Raw genomic sequence first — 22,392 nt, forward strand, 5'->3', positions numbered from 1 at the left:
TTGAGGCACAAAGCAGCAGCACCTTTGGTTTGCTCTAAATCTGCAGTGTGGCCAGGGTTCAGTGGGCAGGTTGTGGTGCCTTTGGGGGCTGTCTGGGTGCTGGATGATCCACTTAATTTGCAACAGGGTCTCAAGTGATGCTGGGCTGGAGTGCAGTGGTGTCATCACAGCTCACTGCAGCCTTAAATCAAAGGCTCAGGCGGTCCTCCTGGCTCTGCCTCCGCCTCCTGGAGCGGCCGCACCTGGCACCCTTGCAGATCCTGGCAGTCCATCTTCTGTTCTGTGTGAGCTGTTGCTCAAACACGTTTAGTTCATGTTTGCTTTCCTCCTGTAACTGGGGCCTGTGTGCTCAGACCTTGCCCTTGAGTCAGCTGACACCGGGGTCAGCAGTGCCACAAAGTCCAGCCAGGAAGGGCACCTGAGACTGCTGGCCTGCCAGCTGGCAGGTCCCCATAAATGACAGGCTGCACTTGGAGGGATCAGCTGCGTGATCCCCACCCCCTACTTCCACTAAGTGTTACCATTGGCTTCAGGGACTCTCGAGCCCGCCCTCCATTGTGAGGCCCCTTGTAGGTGTGGGACCTGGTAGGTGTGCACTCACTGGAGCGGTGGGGCCGGGACACGGGTGGTGTGGGCCTCCCTGCACCCCTCAGGCCTGCACAGTGGGGCTCCCCACAGCATCGAGCACCACAGAGTGGCCCAAGCATTTTGTAAGAACAAAGTGCGACTTTGACCCCTAGAACTGTGCTTGGCACTTTGAGTGATGCATGTTCTGAGGGCTACGTGGACATCTCCCATCACAACCTGCCAGTCACACGCCCACCCTGCGAGGGGTCACCACAGGAGTCCTTTCTCCATCTCCTTGCATCTGTCTGTCCCCAACCACATCCCCACACGGCCTCCACTTGCAGGTGGGCTCACACCTGCCAGGGGCTGTCTGATGGGAGCCCCACCTTAAGAGTCACTGAGGCAGGTTCATAGCTGGCTTTGGCCCTTGCAAGACCTCGCCAGGCTTTCCTCAGTGTAGGTTCACCTCACTGTCCCCTGTGCTTAACCCTGTGCCAGGACACAGGCTGCCCACTTGTCCCCTTAGGGGTGACACAAATGCCTTCCCTGGGAGAGGTTGTGTCCACAGGCTGTGTCTTTCAAAGTCAGCTAAGGAGTCACTTCTGGGACTGGCAGTGACCCCCAGTGGGGACAGCAGTCCTGCTACCCAGGGACTTGCCCCGACCTGCTAGAACAGCTCCTGATAGGGGAGTGGGCTCAGGGTCTGCCACCCCATCCTGGCTGGAGCATCTCATTACTTATTTCCTATGTTCACAGACAGAAATTCCATATTCTGGGTCATCAGCCACTCAAGCATCCTGCTGGGGCCAATCCTTGTCCCCTACTCCCCACAGAGAAGCCCCTCAGGAGCTGCAACATCATGGGGCGTGGGGCACCAGTGGGAGGAGATGGTGGCATCGTGGCACCCCCTGCCTACAGGGTCACCTTGCATACAGTAGACCCCCCCACACTCATGCATTGTGAGGGGGCCCCCACCCAAGCCAACCACCTGGGCCTCAGCCAAGGTTTCAGCTTGGCTCTGAGACCTTGCTGGATGATCCACTTATTTGCAACAGGGTCTCAAGTGATGCTGGGGCTGGAGTGCAGTGGTGTCATCACAGCTCACTGGAGCCTTAAATCCCGGGCTCAGGCGGTCCTCCTGCCTCCGCCTCCAGGAGCCCTGGCCAGTGGAGCCCAGACCAGCGTGCCCCATGGTGTCCCTCACTCTCTGCAGGGCCTGGACTCTGGCAGTGGCCTCTCCCACCCTCCTCTCAGGCCTGAGCTTCCTTCCTGCTGCCAAAGGGTGAGCAGCACTGGATGTCCTCCCAGTGGGCGACGCTGAGGGCAGAGGCCTCGGGCAGCACCCGTGTGATGCTGCCCAGGTTCTAGAGACCACATCCCCCAGAAAGTCCCCCCACAAGCCCTGGCACAGTGTTCCCAAACACCTCCTATGCCCACCAGACCGTTTCTGGGAAGTTGGATGCTGTTCACATTGATCTTTCCTGACCTGGAAAACATCTCCTGTTTACAAAAGTTCTGTTCCACATTTTAGGGAAGTTTTTGTACTAAAACTTTTAAACTTTGTTTAGAAAAGGTGGGAAAAACGCAAAGAGAAGTTGGGAACACAGGGGAGGCCCTGTCTGAGGCAACCTTTTCCACCTACTGAAGGTCCATTTGGTTTTCGTGACTACTTACCTTAAAAGCCCAGGGACAGGGTGGCGCCTGTGGCTCAGTCGGTAGGGCGCTGGCCCCATATACCGAGGGTGACGGGTTCAAACCCGGCCCCGGCTGAACTGCAACCAAAAAATAGCTGGGTGTTGTGGCGGGCGCCTGTAGTCCCAGCTACTCGGGAGGCTGAGGCAAGAGAATCGCTTAAGCCCAGGAGTTGGAGGTTGCTGTGAGCTGTGTGAGGCCACGGCACTCTACCGAGGGCCATAAAGTGAGACTCTGTCTCCACACACAAAAAAAAAAAAAAAGCCCAGGGACATTGCTAACTTGTGTCAGGCAAGAACTTGGCCCTTTGGTGTAAGAGGAGGTAGGAACCCCATAGCCCCTCCAGCTACCTGCATGGTGCAATCACCTGAGGAGGTCCAGAAACTTCTGGCCAGCACTCCCATCCCTAGAGTGATCTCAGGACCCAGGCCGTGGCTGGACACAGGTCTGCAGTCCAAAGGTCCTGATCACAGCCAGGGTTGACACCCACTGTCTGGGGGGCACTCACCAAGGGGACGAAGCCGGCACACCCTCACCATGCAAGCCCCACTGGCACAGTGTCCACACCTCTCCCTGCCAGGGAGCCCACACTGTACAGGAGGCCCTGGGAAGAGCATTTCCCAGGGACAGGCCCTGGGCCCCCCAGCACCTGCACAGGATTGTGTGTCCCAGAACCCTGACACTGCCCTCAGGGTGCTGAGCACGGCTGGTGGGGACGGGCAGGTCAGGAGATGGGCTGGCGCAGAGCAGTGGCACCATCCCTACAGCCATGGCTGCCATCCCACAGAGAGTAAGATTCTCTGGGGCACTTCCCAGCCTGGGAGTGGGAAATTGGGAAGTGGATGCCCGAATGGACACCCCCAGGCCAGGAGATCAAGGATAAGATGGGCAGGGGAACAGGAGACCTCAGGGAATTGACACTGTGCTGTAGCTCTCAGGGGCACTTTAATGGAGAGGACGAGTCACCTTGGGAGGCTGGGAGGTGGTCACCAGCCGGGGTGGGCCCTGGGTTTTCATCGACCTGTTAATCCATTTGAGGAAGGCGGTGACCTTGGTGTAGATTCCGTACTTGCCCTTCCTGGCGCACCCTTCTCCCCAGCTGACAATGCCCGTCACAAAGTAGGTGTTCTTGAAGCGGGTGACGTGGGGGCCCCCACTGTCCCCCTGGCAGGCATCCTCAGGTTTGGCATCGTAGCCAGCACAGAACATGTTCTGGGTGATGGTGAAGCTGCTGGACAGCTTACAAGTGTTACGGTCCACGTAGGGCACCTCCAGCATCTTCAGCGTTGGGGACAGGCGGCCCATCTCATGAGTGCGCCCAAACCCACTCACAATGCCCGTCTTCTGTGTCATCAGTGTGGACTCAGCCCAGTCCTTCTCGGGTAGGCAGGCAGGGGCCACATTCACGCGGAAGGTGATGGGCGTCTTTAGCCTGAGGACAGCGATGTCGTAGTCGTAGGTCTCCTTCACAAACCTGTTGTGCTTCACCACCACCTCCACCTCGTGCACCATCTCGTTACCCTCCTCCTTCTCTGTGTTACGGTCCCCTGCAGCGGGAGAGCAAGGCCACGTCAGCACTATCTGGTTCTGCACACGCCCCCCCCCCCAGAGGGCTTTGTAAAGAGGCTATTTTTTTCAAATTAAAAAATGCATTTGATCTCAATGAATCCCCTAACCCCCCCCAAAAAAAAATGCATTTGGGTATAAGGTCACTTATGAAAAATATGGGAAAATGCAAAGAAGTAAATAAATAAAAATGACTTTCACTCGCATCACCCAGGGCCCTTAGATTCATGTATGTGCATAGCTCTGTGCAAACTTCCTGCTTATTTCTTCAACAGACACATCTCTGGCTGGGGGTGTGTGCTGGGCACTGTCTCAGCACCTGGGCTAATGGCCTCATGCTCCAGGCCCACGCTGTCTTCTGGGGTTGTGACCAGCCCATGGGCACCTGAGCAGAATGCAGAGTATCTCACTGCTGTCTTTTAAGTTGATCACACTTGATAATATTTTGAATGTATCAGATTAAACAAGATGTTACTGAAATTGACTTCACTTGGCTTGGCGCGGTGGCTCACACCTATAATTATACACCTATAATCCAGTACTCTGGGAGGCCAAGGCTGGTGGATTTGCTTGAGCTCAAGAGTTGGAGATTAGCCTGAGCAAGAGTGAGGCCCCATCTCTGCTAAAAATAGAAAAACTGGGGCGGCGCCTGTGGCTCAGTCGGTAAGGCGCCGGCCCCATATACCGAGGGTGGCGGGTTCAAACCCGGCCCCGGCAGAACTGCAACCAAAAAATAGCTGGGCGTTGTGGCAGGCGCCTGTAGTCCCAGCTACTCGGGAGGCTGAGGCAGGAGAATCGCTTAAGCCCAGGAGTTGGAGGTTGCTGTGAGCTGTGTGAGGCCACGGCACCCTACCGAGGGCCATAAAGTGAGACTCTGTCTCTACAAAAAAAAAAAAAAAAAAAATAGAAAAACTGAGGCAAGAGGATTGCTTGAGCCCAGGAATGTGAGGTTGCTATAAGTTATGCCATGGTACTCTACTGAGGGCAACAAAGTGAGACTCTAATAAAAAAAAAAAATTAAATTAAAGGCTCGGCTCCTGTGGCTCAAGCAGCTAAGGTGCCAGCCACATACACCTGAGCTGGCAGGTTCGAATCCAGCCAAGGCCCGCCAAACAACAATAATAGCTGCAACCAAAAAATAGCTGGGCTAGAGGCAGGAGAATCTCTTGAGCCCAGGAGTTGGAGGTTGCTGTGAGCTGTGATGCCACAGCACTCTACCCAGGACAACAGCTTGAGGCTCTGTCTCAAAAAAAAAAAAAAAATTAAAATAAAGAAAAGAAATTAACTTCACCTGGTTTTTTGTTCATGTGTTTTGTTTAAGACACAGGGTCTCTGTCACTGGGCTGGAGTGCAGCCCCCAGCTCCTGGGCTCAAGTGGTAACCCTACCTGGACCTCTAAAGCATTGACTGGGGGATAGATGCAAACCACCATGTCCAGTCTTCACCTGTTTTTTTTATTTTAAAATGTATCATTGAAAATTTAATGTAACAAAAATTGCAAATTGCAGGTGTGGTTGGTGTATGTGTTCCCACAATGTGCTAGATTATCCCAGGACGCCTCTACAGGTCTAGAGGAGAAAGGCAGATGTTTGCAAAAGGATCCCACAAGTAAAATCGGGGGGTGCACGTGGTGCTCAGTATAGGAGAGTGTGAGGAGGAGCCAGCCCTGCTTCCTCATCTTCTTCCTCTGTGAATCGGACCCCAACCCCCCAAGTATGAGTTCAGCTCCCCCAGCTCCAGGGGTCTCTGGGGCGTCACTCACCCACCCTCACGGTGAACCTCTTAGCCTGGTGCAGGCAGTGGGCGGCGGTGAGCACATGGAACTCACTGAGGATGGTGCCTCCACAGAACCCTTCGTTCTCCTCATTGACGAGCAGGGCCTGGGGCAGGACACGCTGGAGTAGGCCTTTGCCCAAGGAGAGTCAGCCCTCACCCAGGGAGCACACCCAGGCCTCGGCCTGCCTGCTACCTGCCCCCCACTGCCACCTCCCGCAGGCTCAGGGCACCCCTGTCAAGGTTGCGCCCACCCTGGCCCCACACCTACTATGCCAACATCCCACCCAGGCTCCAGCTGCCCTCCTGGCCCCGCCCTGGCCCACCTCCCTCGGCCTCCACCCTCCCATCATCACCGAGGCCCTACTAACGCCAGGTGCTGCCACTCAAGCGGGTCCTTCTACTGTCTCTCTCTGCACCTGGATACAAACTCACTTTGACAAGGATTCAATTTTGTTTCTTCCAAATCTGTCACAGTGCTAACTACACACACAATGCACAGTGGAACCTCCACAGCTGACCTGTCCCTACACTGACCACATCCCTAAGGTGACTTGATTTTCACAGACCAGATATGCACCACATGTACGCGTCATTACAGTAGGCCTGGTTCCTTATGGTGACCACCTCTGCAGGCTGACCAGCTTGTGACAGTCCCCTTGGGTGGGCCACCTACAAAGAGTCTACCATATGTCAAGTGCTTTTGGAAAAATGATCACTGGGGTGACAGCCTGCCTTGTCTGTGTGGCTACAACTTGCTCCCCAGACAGGTCAGTGCCAGTCTTTGGGGAAACACCTGCCTACACGGTGCGGCTTTCTGGGGACAAGGATGGGCCTTCAATATAGCCTCTCCCGTCAGTGTGTGGACACCACCTTCCAGGAAATTCCCTTGGAGCTCCACGCAACTCCTGAAAGGAGTTTCCTCCTGGCAGGACTGTCACAGGGGAGAAGCACCAATGGGCATGTGAGATGCCCCACGTAGCTTCCCAGAGGACGGGGCCTGCATGTTGGCAGCCTGAATGCTTGGTGGTCTCCTTTCTCTAAAGAGGATTTCCATCCTCTAAGGGACAGGTGTTGGCTGGTGGGTGGGTAGCTCAGGGCAACAACAGTGTCCTAAAAGGATTCCTAGCGACACTTGTGACTAAGCAAACAGCAAAGCTTCTGCCTTTCTTGCACAGCATATCAATTCCTCGTCCCACCTGAGTGATGAGTATGGGCAGGTCAGTTTCTCAGGCTGGACTCCAGCCATTCTTCCTAAAATGAGGATGATGCGGTGGGTGGGCCATGACTGAGCAGGTAGACAGGAGTCACATCCCGCAGTGGGTACGAGTGGCCCTCTAAGAGCCAGGGGCCCGCCCTGGAAAAGCTTCTGTCGGGGCTCCAGGTCCACAATCTCAGCCCCTCGGCAGCTTGTGCTGGGGGCCCCGGGAGCTCTCACTGGTGCCACGCTCTTGCCCCTAATGCCACAGCACTGCGGGGTATGACAATTTGGGCCCGAGCTCTCTTTCTAGGTGCAGACTCTACACATCAGAGGAGCAGTTCCGTGGCTGCACACCCTACAAAGCACCCAGCTCCATAGCTTCAGGCCCTACTCACAGTGCCCAGCTTGGTGCCCGGCACACAAGAGGCTCTCAGCAGACACGTGCTGTGTGTGAGAAGTAACGGCCACGCCGCTGCAGTGCTTGCCCCCTTGGCTCCTTCACAAGGTAGCTGCACACCTGCCGTGGGGCTTGCAGGTGGAGGCAGGGACTGCTGAGGACATTTGTGAAAGTTGTTGCTGGATCTTGGAGTTTTGCCTGTCAGATGGGCCACACTGGCCTTAAACATTGAGAATTTCTGGTCCCAGCAAGGACGGCCAGGTAATACAGGGTACCCCATTAAACTCGGGCTGGATAAGCAGCAAATAATGTTTAATATATCTTATGCAATACTTGGGACATACTTCCATTAAAAATTATTCATTGATTCTGTAAAATTCAAATTCAACTGAAAGTCTTGTGTTTTTATGTGTTAAATCTGGCAATGATCTTCCAAATCAAAAAAGAGTAATTTTAACTTTGAAAATAAACACATGTACTTTTCTAAGGTACTGTCACCCTCAGGATTTACGTGTTTGGGTGAAAAAAAAATTACCACATTAGAAGTGAAAAAAGGGCAATAACTCTTTGTGCCCACAGTCAGAAAAGCAGACAGGGACCCTCGCCCACCTGGGGGCTGCTGACATGCTCCTGCATGGGCTCCTACTGTACCGACCCTAGGTTTTAACCCTATTTCTCTCTGGGCAGAGTAAGGTCTGGGGACACTCTAAGGTTGGGGCTACACCTTTTCCTTCCCTTCTGCCTGTCACAGAACAGTACGCTCCTGGTGCACACCACAGCAAGATGTGTGTGGGCAGCAGGACGAGGGTGGGAGACTTCTAGGCCCGACTTCTTTCTTGTCTCAGGCTGCGTCCACACTGGAGCCCACAGCCTCCGAGGGCTACCCAGGGGAGGGGACAAATGTGCTCATTGGTGGAGACCCTCCATCCTAGTGCAGAACTGTTGAATCCCTGGAGGACCAGGGGCCGCCTCCTTGGCAGAACCAGCTGGGGCTGGTCCCTTGTCCAGCCAGGCCAGAGGGGCCAACACCCAGTTACCTGCCAGGGACACTCCCCTTCCTTGCAGTCCCGGCCACCCACGATCCGGACAAGGTCGCTGTCATCCTCCTCAGGGTATGTCTGGTTGAAGTCCAGCAGGTTGAAGGGGTCCTCAGTGGGGGACAGGTCCTGGTTGTCCTGCCCCAGCACCGTGGTTTTAGGGAGCTCCTTGCTGCTGGAGATGGCCTGAGGCTCTGACCTCTTCCTGCGTCCCATAGTCAGCTTCCCACAGGGGAAGAGCTCTGGAAGAGAAGGGCAGGTTGGAGCTTCAGCAAAGTCAGGAGCTCCCAAACTTCAGACAGCTCACCAGGGGACGGCGCAACAGGGGCTGGCCCCAGGTGAACACAGTTGTCTGTGTGTTGACTGTACCTCAAGTAACACCCTGTGAACATGGGACCCTGTCGCATGCAGGAGTGTTGGGGGCGTGCACAGAGGCCTGCAGCTTGCCTGGAAATACACCAGGAAGTCAGGATGGGCAGGGCCAGCACCCATAAGTGAGGCGCACACAGGACCCAGCAGTGGGAGCAGGAGTGGCTGTGGGGGCTCCTGTGAAGTTCTTTTAATTTTGCTGTGTGTTTAAAAAATTTCTGTAATAAAATGTTGAAGAAAAATGTTTCTAGGCAGAAAGAACAACATAAGCAAACAACCTGAGGTATAAGAAGGAGCCGAGTGCTGTGCGTGACAGTGTCTGAGGGATCACAGGGTGGACATGAGGGAGTCTCCTCTGTACCATCGCCAGCTAGGGAGGGCGGAGGTGGGAGAAGAGAAGACAGGTTACAGTGGCCTCCCTGTGTCAAGTGCTGAGACCTGATAAGCACAGCTTGGTTCTCTGTCTGCTGTGCCCTTGGGGTACGAAGCGGCCCCTGTCTTGGAGTGGACACCAGTGAGTTTTTAGGTGGCAATAAAGGCCCTTTTGCCTGCCCCTGTAAGCTCCATGCTAACAGTTGTAATCACCACCTCCAATGCTATGAATGGGTCATCTGCGATTTAGGACAGAACCTTCCAAACTACGAAGCAGTTTATCTGATTTATTTTCGAACATCAAACTTGATTTTAAATTGATTTCTGATTATTCCTGGAATTAAAAATACTTACATGCATGTCAGGAAATGACAGCAGGTAAAATATTTTTGAACCAGCTCAAGCGGAGATGCCATTGCCAATGGGGGCACGAGCCACACTGTCCTTCACTGGTTGAGTGATTCCAGGTCACATGACCGAAGCAACACTTGAAGGATATATTTGGAACCAACTTTTTCCCTGGTTATTTATTTCTTAAAATAGGTAGTTTTCAACTAGAAGAATATGAGGGTGCAGGGACAGAACCACTCAGGAGTGCTGAGTCCCCCGAGGGATGGTTGTCACAGCTGCCTGGCAGGAAACCACTCTTCATGCTGATGCTGATGGTCACCTGTGGCTCGTAGCGGGGCCTGGGACCCTGTGTTCCAAACACACGTTGGGCGGCACCAAGCCTGGTGAGTTGGGGTCTCTGGGAGGCAGAGTAAGTGACAGGCAGGGACTGGCCCCAGAGACTGACCTGTGTTTGCCAGGGTGTGAGGAGCCCACCCCGGGCCCCATTTAGCCATACGGCATCCAGTCTGTCTCCCTGGTCCACCCTGTGGACACTGCCCTCTGAGAACCTGTTGTCACGCTTGCCGAGTAGAAGAATGAGTTCAGTTGACAGAGGGCCCAGAAAGGGCCACTCTGGGGGTGCTCTGGCTCCTCTCCAGGCCCCCACCCTGGGCCCTGCCCTTTCTGGTGGCAGCAAGATACCTGGCCTGCCCCTGGGTGGGTGGTCACTCATCACCACAGTGTCAGGGTCCTCACTGTGTCCCCTCCCCAAGGAGTCAGGTAATAGTATTGGCCTATTTTTCAGACATGGAAGCTGAGGTTAACAGCACATATGGATCACAGAAACAACTGTCTGTTTCCAGACCTCATGTTTGAACAACCCGAGCCCAGGGCACCAGAGCTCCGCTTCTCCTGGAGCCGCCACCTGCGAGGCCTGCCCAGAGGTCCGACATGCTCTCCTGGGCTGCTCTCTGTGGCCCGGGGCATCTGGTGAGTGGCCCAATGAGCCTCCTACCTGTAGAGATGCAGGACTTGCCATTGTCACCCAGGGTGTACCCACTGGCACAGGAGCACACCACCTCGTTCTGCTCCTCTCGGCAGAACTGGTCACAGTCCCCATTGTCCAGGCTGCAGAGCTTCCGTGTGACTGTAAGACATGAACACTGGCTCATAAGACAGGCCAGGGAAACCCAGGCTGCAGCCGGCCAGAAGGTGCCAGCTTCGTCCATCCCCTGGCCAGCCATAGAACAGGCATTGGGCTGGACCAGAGAGCCAAGTTTGTGTGGATGCACGGGAGGGGGAAGGAGGGAGGTGGCAACGTCCCCCAGGCTCAAGCTCCTCGGGCCTCTGTGAGAGTAACATCCCACTGGGGGGAGTGGACACTGGGGCAGAGCAGATGAGAGGGACAGCTGTGGATGTAAGCAAGTGGCCTAGAGTCAGGCCAGCCCAAGGTCCAAGTTTGGACATGCCCATAGGTCCTGCAGCCTGGCTGCAGGCAGCAGCCCTGGCCTGAAGAAGGCCGAGGCTGTCCAACCTGCTTCCCATGTATACAGAATCCAGACACACCTACAGCAAGTTACTGTAAAAGTAATTCCAGTGCCATGATCAACACTGACAGAATCTTAGAAACATCCACAATAGTGGGGGTCTACTTGGTATTATGCCTGATAAGTTAGCAGAACAGAGTGGAGGAAAGGCAACTCTGAATTTCTAATGAAATGATACATGACTGACAGTCTTACCAGGAAAAATTCGAAAGAAAACCTAGCTAAGAACAGCACCTAAAGACTTTACAGTCAGTAATTTAAAAGAAATACATATCTTTCTCTTTAGGGAAAACTGATCTAATAGCCCAATTTTTATTAAAAACTCTCAGTATGTTTTTCATGTAGAATTACTTAAATGTGTCTGGCTTTTTTTTTTTTTTTGAGGCGGAGCCTCAAGCCATCTCCTGGGTAGAGTACTGTGGTGTCACAGCTCACAGCAATCTCCAACTCCTGGGTTCAAGCGATTCTCCTGCCTCTGCCTCCTAAGTAGCTGGGACCAGGTGCCTGCTACAACACCCGAGTATTTTTTGGTTCAGCCCTCATTGTTGTTTGGCAGGCCTGGGCTGGATTTGAACCCGCTAGCTCAGGTGTATGTGGCTGGTGCCTTAGCCTCTTGAGCCACAGGCGCTGAGCCAATGTGTCTGAGTTTTATAATGGCACAATCTCAGTGTTCCTCCCTGACACTTGCAAGATCCAGGAAGGTGAGCACCAAGTACACGCCTCCCCAGGGAGTTGGCTCCTGTCTGCCCAGGACTGGGTCAGACACGACATGAGTGCCCACAGGCCTCAGAGGAACAGAGACATGTCTGTCTTGTCACGCCCACACTGACAAGCAGGGCAGTGGAACACAGCGCAGACTCTGAAGGCAGACACGACTTAGGGTTGTTTCCTCGGGCTTTGAGCTTCTCCCTCTTTCCCACCAACTGCTCCTGAAGGCATGCCAGCCAAGGAACCTACGCAGTTCACAGTTCTTGCCCTCGAACCCTTCCAAGCAGGTACAGGTGTACTGGCCCATGCCATCTTTGCACGCGCCCTGATTCTGACAAGGGCTGCTCTCGCACTGGTCGCCATCTGCAAAGAAGGGTTTGGAAACCAGTCACTGTGCTGTGTTAACCTCGGTACACACTTTTCAGGTAACCTGAGACTCTTCCTGTTTTTCTGTAAATAGTTCTTCCTATCTGGCCTTGGGCTGGTGACCACAGGGCAGAGGACAGGTGAGTTCTGGACCCTCGCTTATGGGCTGGGCCTTCACAGGAGAGGATGTTGGGGTTCCTCTTCCCAAATTATCTGGGGGCAAAATGAGAATGCAAAGACTACTGTCCGCCACTAGCACAAGGCTTCTTATTTGTTGGTGGATTTATATAATCTAATTTAGAGACAGGTCATGCTGTCATTCTGAGAAATTTGAAATATTATTACTAATTCTATTATCAGGACTGATACCATTTCAGATGCTATAACCATTATATCATAGTAGTTACCTTCACAGGGAATCCAATCTTTCAGATTCTATTTTTTGTCTCTACCAAATACACTTGTATTTTAAACAATAATCATGTAATTTGGTCTGCTCAAATAAGGATGAACTGACTAAAATCTGTATTTAAGTAAATAACAAAACTAGAATTAGTATAAAATTTTAGTAAAACATATTTTACAGTAACAGTTATGGAAACACCCTAAGGAGAAAAGTCTTAAATGAGTAAGATTAAAATAAGAGCAGAAAGGAAGTACGGGAAGTATTCTCAAAATTCAAATCTCTTAATGAACCCCTCTCACTTAAAACAGAAAGAAATCTCACCTTTATATTTATTCCAGAACTCATTCTAAAAGAAAAAATTAAAAATGCATTAGGAAAAACAGAGACAATTTATATGAATAACAACCACAATCCAGTAACCCAACCTCAACAGGCTATTATCCTCAACATAGGTCACTTTTAGGAGTGATTGTTCTAGAACCATTTACTGTATGGGGGAAGCTATTCAGATCTGCATCTGTGAAGATATGGCTATAATCATCTCAGTTCAACATGCTTGTTGAATACTGAACATTTATTTTCAAGTTAATCACCTAGAAATAGATTGTACCAAGAATGGTTTGCTGTCTGCTACTCTCTAGCTGATCAATGCATAGTTTTTAGTTAATATACGTAGGCTAAAAATTCCCAAAATGATTGTTTACTTGTCGTTATGTCAGTTGAAAAAATGTTAATTGCCAATTAGCTTAAAATAGGCTATCAAGAGTCTTTATTACATGAAAAAATATTCATAGTCTTAACTTGTTTCATTATCTGTAGCTGAGTAGTGTCCTGTCCCAATTCACACCCCTTGGAATCTCAGAATGTAACTTTAATTGTTTTTTTTTTTTTTTGTAGAGACAGAGTCGCCACCCTCGGTATATGGGGCCGCCGCCTGAGCCACAGGCGCCACCCAACTTTAATTGTTAATAGGGTCTTTGCAGACATAAGTAAGGTGAGGATCCAGATAAGATCACACTGCATTGGGGTGGGTCTTAAATTAGTGAGAATGCTCTTACAGAATCAGAAAGATCCACAGTTATTCTTATATTCTGGACAAGTATCTTTTCAGGACGAGTATCTTTTCTGACCACAATGGAATTAAACTACAAATAAGCAACAGAAAAATAACTAGAAAACTCCAAGAACTCTCACCATTTATAAATAATCCATAGGTCTAGGCGGCTCCTGTGGCTTAAAGGAGTAGGGTGCTGGTCCCATATGCCAGAGATGGCGGGTTCAAACCCAGCTCCAGCCAAAAAAAACTGCCAAAAAAAAAAATATATATATATAATAATAATAATCCATAGGTCAAAGAGAACGTCTTAAGTAAGAAAATATTTTTTTTTTTTAGTAGAGACAGAGTCTCACTTCATGGCCCTCGGTAGAGTTCCGTGGCCTCACACAGCTCACAGCAACCTCCAACTCCTGGGCTTAAGCAATTCTCTTGCCTCAGCCTCCCGAGTAGCTGGGACTACAGGCGTCCGCCACAACACCTGGCTATTTTTTGGTTGCAGTTTGGCCGGGGCCGGGTTCAAACCCTCCACCCTCGGTATATGAGGCTGGCGCCTTACCGACTGAGCCACAGGCGCCACCCAAGTAAGAAAATATTTTGAGCCAAATAAAAATCAATATACAACATAACAAAACAGGCTGGAAAAAAAAAAGCCATGCATAAAAATCATCAACAAAAGATTAGCAAACTGAATACAGCAATTTGGATTCAGCATTTGAAAATCAATAATGTAATTTGCCATATTAGCAATGTAAAGAAGAAAGTCCACACAATCCTATCAATTGATGCAGAAAAATAGGGTGGCGCCTGTGGCTCAGTGAGTAGGGCTCTGGCCCCATATGCTGAGGGTGGCAGGTTTGGACCCAGCCCCGGCCAAACTGCAACAGAAAAATAGCCGGGCGTTGTGGCGCGCGCCTGTAGTCCCAGCTGTTCCGGGAGGCTGAGGCAAGAGAATCACGTAAGCCCAAGAGTTAGAGGTTGCTGTGAGCCGTGTGACGCCGTGGCACTCTACCCGAGGGCGGTACAGTGAGACTCTGTCTCTACAAAAAAAAAAAAAAAGAAAAATAATTGGACAAAATTTAATATCCATCCATGATTCTTTTATTTTTTCTTTCTTTCTTTCTTTTTTTTTTTTTATTTTGCAATTTTTGGCTGGGGCCAGGTTTGAACCCTCCACCTCTGGTATATAGGGCTAGCGCCCTACTCCTTTGAGCCACAGGTGCCACCTCATTCATGATTCTTTAAAAACCTATCAGCAGAGTATAAATAGAAGGGAACTTATTAAATGTGATAAAGTCCATCTAAAAAGAACTTACGGCTATTATCAAACTTCGTGATAGAAACTGAATACTTTCTCCCTGACACTGTGAACAAGGCGATTTTTTTTTTTTTTTTTTTTTGTAGAGACAGAGTCTCACTTTATCACCCTCAGTAGAGTGCCATGGCATCACACAGCTCACAGCAACCTCTAACTCTTGGGCTTAGGCGATTCTCTTGCCTCAGCCTCCTGAGCAGCTGGGACTACAGGCGCCCGCCACAATGCCTGGCTATTTTTATGTTGCAGTTTGGCCGGGGCTGGGCTTGAACCCACCACCCTCAGCATATGGGGCCGGCGCCTTACTCACTGAGCCACAGGCGCCGCCCAACAAGGCGATTTTCTAAATCTAAGTGTCCATTGCTATCTTCCTATCACATCAGTGGCTGCTACATTCTTCTTTTTGTCTTTAGGTTTCATGGAGGGAAACAGAAATAACCTCCTTGATGTTGTGGGGTCTGGGAGAGCATGGTGTCATAGCTGATGCCCAGGTGCTGGGGGAAGCCCATACACGTAGCTTTTTATCTATGAACACAGCCTCTTCACCATCGGTGGCCTTTGTCATTTTTAAAACTGCTGCATTTCTACTCCTGCTGCATGGCCTCCTTCAGCTCAGTGTAGGCATGGAATGCTTCTTCCATGACACACAGCTCTAAGTTCTTAGTGAGATCATACTGAGAGTGGTGTGTTTGGCCCAAGAACTCATTACCTGCAGGTGATAAGAGATGAACATGGGGTTGAATAAGTCATATGCAGGAACCGTTTGAATACAGTGCATTAAGGAGGCTGGCTGTGGTCTGAGGTGAATGATTTTCAGAACCTTTTGTTATGTGGCTGGGTGCAGGGATTCATGCCTATAAATCCCAGGCCAAAGCAGGAGGATCACTTGGAATTTGAGACCAGCCTGAATAATACAGCAAGACCCCCATCTCTACCTCCTAAAAAGAAAACTTTTAATAGCTGGGCATGGTAGTGCTCACCTGCAGGCTTAGGTGTTTGGGAGGATCGTTTGGGTCCAGGAGTTCAAGGTTACAGTGAGGTATAATAGTACCTCTGCACTCCAGTATGAGTGACAGAGCATGATCCTATATCCAAAAAACTATCTTTTGTTACACATTAAGAATGACGAATTCTGAGTTTCTTCAGTTCTTTATACCCAAGACTTTAGCTCTTCTACTCTGCTGATTCTCCAGAAAGGGGGGGCGTATGTGAAGCCAACGTCATCATCTTGGCTTTCTGGGCCATCTGGATGGTGGTTGACCTTGTAACCACTTGTAGTGTGGTTACCATCCCTGACACAATCTTCTCTGTGATTTCATTGAGATCATAATAGCTCCAGGAACCATGGAGAACTCATGGGTCTTGCACCCTGGATGGTGAGTCGAAGCAATTCTCTTACTCTAGAACTGGTATCCAATTGCATAGACCCAGTCAACGCCTGCCAATGACCAGCACCTTATGGTAGAGTTCTGGAGCAATTCTCATATTTAAGTTCACATTCAGTTTGTTTTGGTAGGTAACGAAAAGCTTGGCCACCATAACCAATGGATGATGTTCATCATGTGAGTATTTTTTTTTTTTGTGAGACAAAGTCTCACTCTGTTGCCCTGGGTTGAGTGCCATGGGCTCATCATAGCTCACAGCAACTTCAAACTTCTAGGTTCCGACAATCCTCCTGCCTCAGCCTCCTGAGTAGCTGGGACTACAGGCACCTGCTACCACGCTGAGCTAATTTTTCTATTTTTAGTAGAGTTGGGTTTTGCTCTTGCTCAGGCTGGTCTCAAACTCTTGAGCTAAAGGAATCTACCTGCCTCAACTTTCCAGAGTGCTGGGATTACAGATGTGAGCCACTGCACCTGGCATTTAAATTAGCTTTTTATTTAATGTTACTTTATGGACACAGAAGAGTTATGACTTCCACCTGTCCTCACCCGCTCCGTGGGTCACTATTTGCTGAGGGGGCAGGAGGAAGGGGAGAGGGAGGTGGGAGGAGGTTGTAGGGTAAGGAGTGGGGTGTGGGAGGGTGTCTACAGGCAGGAACTCCTGGGCGGTCCTCTCAGGGACTGGGAGCTGGGGCCTGCATGTGGTTTCAGGTGTTATTGTCAACACCCCTCAAGCAGAGGTTCTTAGAGGGGTGACCCCCAAAGCAGGAAGAGCTTTGTTCACTTTGATTGACCTGTGAGCTCTCTCTGCCACCCTAAGTGAACTTGGGCTAGTTACAATAACATTTACATTGTGGCTTAAAATGTCTCTGCCTTCAAAATCACCATGACAGTTCCAAGACCATCATATAATGTATGAAAATGGGAAGGAACCCTTTCTAGGAATTACTACCCAAATTTTAAGTAAATCCAACCCCTTCATCTTGAATACTTCCCTGCTCAATTAGTAAAAATACAAAGACCTAAAACCACTGCCCCCAGTGCACCTGCTGTCTCTGGAGACTGCCTGCTTGCTCTCCTGAGACTGAACAGAAAGCTGTTTATGTGTGTGTGTGTCTGTGTGTGTCCCAGGACTTGATATAAATTGTACTTTTCATGGGTCATGATCAAAACAGTCCACAACTTGCTTGGCTTATGCGGTGCATCCTGGAATTTTTTTTTTTTTTTTTTTGAGGCAGAGTTTCATTGTGTCGCCCTCAGTAGAGTGCTGTGGTGTCACAGCTCACAGCAACCTCCAACTCCTGGGCTTAGGCAATTCTCTTCCCTCAGCCTCCCAAGTAGCTGGAACTACAGGTGCCCGCCACAACGCCTGGCTATTTTTTGTTGCAGTTGGGACAGGATCAAGTTCAAACCCGCCACCCTTGGTATATGGGGCCAGCGCCCTACCCACTGAGCCAGGAGCCACCCGCATTCTGGAATTCTTTTCCCTGTGATCACCAAGAACTTGGAAAACCTCCCCTTGGAGGGCAGTAATAAGGCCATTCTGACTCCTCTAGCCCTTCCACCCACTCTCCACGCTGGACAGCCCCCAGCTCACTGCCCTCTTTGCAGAAACCTGTCCTGGATGTCTGGGTGCCCAGAGTTGCAGGGCGAAGCCAGGGCCATCAAGCACCCTCCAGCCCAGCGTGGGCCTGGCACCCCAGTCTCCAGCCCTTACCGTCTTGTCGTTGTCCTCAAAGACCTCCCGGGCCTCCTCGTACGAGCACGTCTCTTCCACACACTCTCTTTCAAGGTTTCCTTTCTTCATCTCTTCAAGAAATGAATTTGCCCTCCTGGTCCTCACCAGGACATTGTTGGCACGTTCCCGGTCAATAAACACTGGAAGACAGGGAAGGACAAAAAGCTGAAAGCCACTCACTCCATTACCTGCTCTCTCCTAAACTGCAGTGTACTGTTGGGGCCCCATTATAAGAGGCCAGACCCTCCTTGGGCATGAAGGGAGCCCCCCTACTCCTCCACCAGGGGCAGCCTGAGGCTCCTGCCCTGAGCCCCAGGCACCCTTCTTTTGAGTAGGGCACATGTCACAGACTCTGCAGGCTCTCACCAGCCCCAGCTAGCCACCCCAGCCCTCTGCCTGCTGTCCACCCACCAGCTGTCCCACTCTGAGCTGTGCCCTTCGCCTCCCCCCCCTTTTAAGGCCTCCCCCTTGGTTTAGTGGGGAGTTGTGGACTGTTTTGACCATGACTCACGAAAAGTATAATTATGTCAAGTCCTGGGACACACACATAAAATTAAAACAAGTTTCAAGAAATAGTACTTACTATTATTTTCTAAAGAACAGTACTTACTACAATATCTTCTATGTGATTCTATTCTATTTTATTAAAAAGAACACTGAATTGATTTCATGGCTTACAAGTGGGTCATAATCTGCTCTTTAAAATTGCCCTGGGATGGGACTCTCTGTGTCCCTGCTAAGGTGTGTGGCCGTGCTGCCCCCACCTCTCTCCCTGTGCTGCCTGTCCCTCACCCATTCTCTTCCTCTTTTCATTATGATATGGGAGACCTTCAAATCCTTTTTGTGGCTTTCTGTCCTCTTCTTTGTACTTTTTTCCTCTGAAGAATTCCCACCCTTCATCGTGATGAAGATGACGCTCCAAGTTGACATCTCCCACACTGACTCCTCCTGTATTTCAGCCCTGACGTTGTCTTCCCTCACCCCAGAGCTCCAGGACTGCAGACTCAAGCAGTCTTGCATCTCAGATACATCCTAGTCACTCACTACTTATCACTGGCAGATGGGAATTAGAGCACCTACTTCTTCAAGTTGTTTTGAGAGTGCATAAAACTGCTCGTGCTGAGCTCGGTGCACAGAAGGCGCTTGACAAATGTTAGCTTCATTCCTATCTCAGATTACTTTCCCTTCCAAGTCCTGTTTCTTTTCTCACCCCTGCTTTATTCTGTGGAGGCCAGCTCAGCTAGTTACTTGCTGACCCTGCCCCATGCCCCTGTGTGTCTGCTCCGCATGGCCTGCCACGCGGCTGCCCAGCCCTCAGCATCAGGTCTCCTGACTCCACGGGAGGCTGGGCACACTCTCTCTCCTCAGGTGCAGAGAAGCCCTGCAGGGAATGCCCACCTGCCTCCCACTCTGGCTCCTGTGATGAGATGCCCACAGCCTGAGGAGCTCAGGGATAGACACCAAGGAGAAGGGGCTGGAGTGTGGGCCAGCCAGTTCCTCTGAGGAGTCAGAGGAAAAAGGGGCAGTGATCAGAGCAGGTTGGGTGTCAGGCCCAGGCTGAGTGGGGTCTGAACCTCCCAGCAAGTCTGTGAACCATCACTGTGGCTCTAAGGTGGCTGAGAGAAAACTGAATGTATGTTGCTTTGGATACACGGACCCTACACAGCAGGGAGGGGACCTGAGAGTGGTGTTCACATGTGTGTGCTCTAGAATATCAGGAAGCAAGGTAAAATGTGGGTTTTCCAGCCTCTGGAACACAGCAGGTTCACAGGTCATAATTTGGAAAACACTGGATAAGGCTTGCATGATGGGCCTGAGGTTTCCCATGGAGAACTCCCTCCCTCTGCAGCCCCTGCCCGGTTCACTTCACACCTCCCAGCTGGTGGAATACTCCAGCTGGAGCTGGATGGCGCCGGCGTGCGGACATGGCGATGGGCACCAGTGGGGGAGTGATGCCAGCCTCCCCAAGGCTGGGCACCTGGGCCTTCTCCCTTCCTGATTTCCTTCACTCACCTCTCTCCATCATGCTGGCCCCTGGCTGTCCGTGACTGAGTCCCTGCCAGGAACCCACAAGACTAACCACCTCGTCCCCTCCAAGACCCCAGCCATGTGCTCCAGGGCTGCCCCTCCCGTGCCTCCCTGGCTCTGCATCCGCACCACCTCTCGCTGGGCACTCATCCACTCTCTGGGTTACATAGTGATGGGCTTGGTGCTGTCTCTACCCTTGTAACAGAACTACTCACAGCAAAGGTCTGATTAACTTCTTAAGACAAGTGTATGGAGACCTCGGCATGTTCCATTGCTGATGACCGGTCTTGCTTTCCTCAAGTGAGAAAGTCTGGGGCACGGCCTGCTTGGTCACAGCTGTGCCCCAGTGGCTGGGCACATTAGGTTCTTAATAATGATTGTTGCATGAATGAAGGAAATACTGGGCCACTGGCCTGCCCTCAAGGCCCAACCTCTGGACCACATTTAGGCACTTTTAATGACTTTCATTACCAAGTCAGGTCAACCCTCAGTCAAATTAAGGAGGCTGTGCAGCCATATCTCCTGGTCTGAAGAAAGTGAGACTGGTCATTAGAAGTAAAACATGCTACGGTTTCTGTACACTTGTCCTGAGACATTAATTAAGCACCACAAAACTCCAGAGTCTCAGGCACTTGTCTGAGTGGAGATGTGTCTGCAAGCCAAGGTCCCTAGGGAGGGTGGGCAATGCTGAAAGTGGGACGAGGCTGTAACAGACTCTCCCTCATAGCCTCGGCAAGAATCAGCCCTGTGGACTCATTCATTCTGAGCTCCAGCCTTCAACTGCAACACAATATATTTCCGTTGTTTGCAGCTGCCAGTCTGTGGTACTTTGTTATGGCAATTAGAGCAAACAGGGGCCACCAACCAGTGAGGACAAGGTAGTAGCCACCAAAGGGAGCTGAGGACAGATCTTCAGTAGGACCTCCTGGGACAGCAGATTTGCCTTCAGGCCCATCTGCACTTGATGGCTGACAGGGTCTCTGAGGGGAGACTGGGGAGGCTCCCAGGGTCCAGGCCTGCACTGGGGCACCACCGCCACACCCACATGCTCACAGGCCGGGCTGAGGGTGAGAGCAGGTGCCCACTCTGTGGCTGGGCAGGAGCGTGTCCCATAAAGGGTGTGGCCTAATGGAGAAGGCATGGTCTGATGGAGAGGGTGTGGCCAGGGTGGGGAGGGGGTGGCCTGCACCTGTAGTCCAGTAGCCTGGTGGCAGGAGCAGCTCTGTAGAGCAGAGAAACTAGCTTTGTGGCCTCTGTGAGGCTAGGGGTGGGACAGAGGCCGGGACGGGCAGGGGCTAAAGGTGGGCCTGAGAAGATGGCTCCTGGAACTAGAGCTTCCTATGGGGGCTCATGAGGGAGGGGACCCCAGGAGGAAGACGGGTATCTCCCAGTGGAGGGCCCTCCAGGTCAACATGGTTCTGTGGGTCCAATCTTCCTCTTTCGGGTTTCCTCCTCCCTTGCCCACGTCGGTGTCCCCTCCCCCCACATGAAGTCCCTTCCATTCTCCCAAGTGGGTCTCTCCCCTCCCACACCCATGGATTTCTCCCCAATCCCCATCTTTTTTCCCTCCTCTGCCCACGTGGGTCTCTTTGGCTGTCTGTCCCTTGCTGCTCTCTCTTCTCTTGTGCCCTGAGGGCCACTGTGTGTTTTACTTTCTCTAAGATGCAAACCTGTCCTGGGTCCCTAAACTCTGTGCACCTGCCACAGGTGCCACCCCTCCTCTGCTGTCTCCCCAAGCCTTGCTTGAGTTCTCCCCTTTCTGGGCTTCTTCTGGACAGGCCCAGGGGCCTGGGCATCCTGGTGCCCCCATCTGTCCAGCCTCACCTTGGGCAGCCCCTCCCAGGTGGAGTCAGCTGAGGGTGGTGGCCCCTCTCACCCCTTCCTGGCTGGAAAGGCCTCTGCTGTGCCCCTTACTCTGGCAGTAGAGGGCGGACCTCTCCCTACGGCCTGACACCCCCACACCCCTCCTTTCCGCGTCTCCCTTTCTCTCTCAGTCTCTCCTTATCTGTCTATTCTTATCTCTGTTTTGCTCTGTCTCTGTTTCTCTCACTGTCTGTCCCTGTCCCTGTGTTTTTGTCTTTTTGTGACCTCTGATCTACTCATCTGATGACTCTCACCCATATGAAGCTAAGTCCAGCCATCTGAAGTCAAACGGGGCACCCCCCCCATACATACCGTAGAGATTTTATAGGGCCAGGGCACCCTCCCATGCATACTGTGGAGATTTGAGGGCACATCCCCCCGACTGCCTGCTCTTCCCTGCTCCCTGGCCCGCCTCTGCAGTCAGAAGGGCAATTGCCACTCACCACTTTCCCCAGGCAGGAGAAGGCCAGCCAGGGACACGCTGAGCAGGACAAGGCACAGCAGGCTTGCCATGGTGTGGCTGAGTGCAGGGTCCCGCCGTGACAGGCTGCCGGGGGCAGAGTCCACGCTCCTGGGTGCACAGGAGAGCTTGTTGTCCTGCTGTTTATCACAGCCTCCTGATTGGGGCCGAGCCGGCTGGCGGGTGGAGACAGTGACCACACTGGAGAGTGTGGTTACCCA

General features: G+C 51.7%; 1 protein-coding gene across 1 annotated transcript; it reads right to left on the minus strand.

The window, feature by feature from the left end:
* Positions 1 to 3,185: 3,185 nt before the first annotated feature.
* Positions 3,186 to 22,384, minus strand: F10 (coagulation factor X). Its single transcript, XM_053564012.1, has 8 exons — positions 22,155 to 22,384; positions 17,800 to 17,960; positions 12,653 to 12,677; positions 11,809 to 11,922; positions 10,320 to 10,451; positions 8,234 to 8,475; positions 5,588 to 5,705; positions 3,186 to 3,806 (listed from the first exon to the last, which is right to left on the minus strand). Exons 1-8 carry the CDS (start codon positions 22,222 to 22,224, stop codon positions 3,205 to 3,207), a joined length of 1,464 nt encoding a protein of 487 aa, XP_053419987.1. The 5' UTR covers positions 22,225 to 22,384; the 3' UTR covers positions 3,186 to 3,204.
* Between the last annotated feature and the right edge of the window lie 8 nt (positions 22,385 to 22,392).

The sequence above is a fragment of the Nycticebus coucang genome, chromosome 15, assembly GCF_027406575.1.
Source record: "Nycticebus coucang isolate mNycCou1 chromosome 15, mNycCou1.pri, whole genome shotgun sequence".
Classification (NCBI taxonomy): domain Eukaryota; kingdom Metazoa; phylum Chordata; class Mammalia; order Primates; family Lorisidae; genus Nycticebus; species Nycticebus coucang.

Bases quoted from the DNA above. Each gene is read 5' to 3' on its own strand.
- F10 (XM_053564012.1), bottom strand. From the start codon at position 22,224: ATGGCAAGCCTGCTGTGCCTTGTCCTGCTCAGCGTGTCCCTGGCTGGC. The intron at 17,961-22,154 runs GTGAGTGGCAAT...CCTGTCTTCCAG, and splicing joins TCTCCTGCCTGGGGAAAGTG to TGTTTATTGACCGGGAACGT. The intron at 8,476-10,319 runs GTAGGAGGCTCA...CTTCTCTTCCAG, and splicing joins CAAGTCCTGCATCTCTACAG to AGCTCTTCCCCTGTGGGAAG.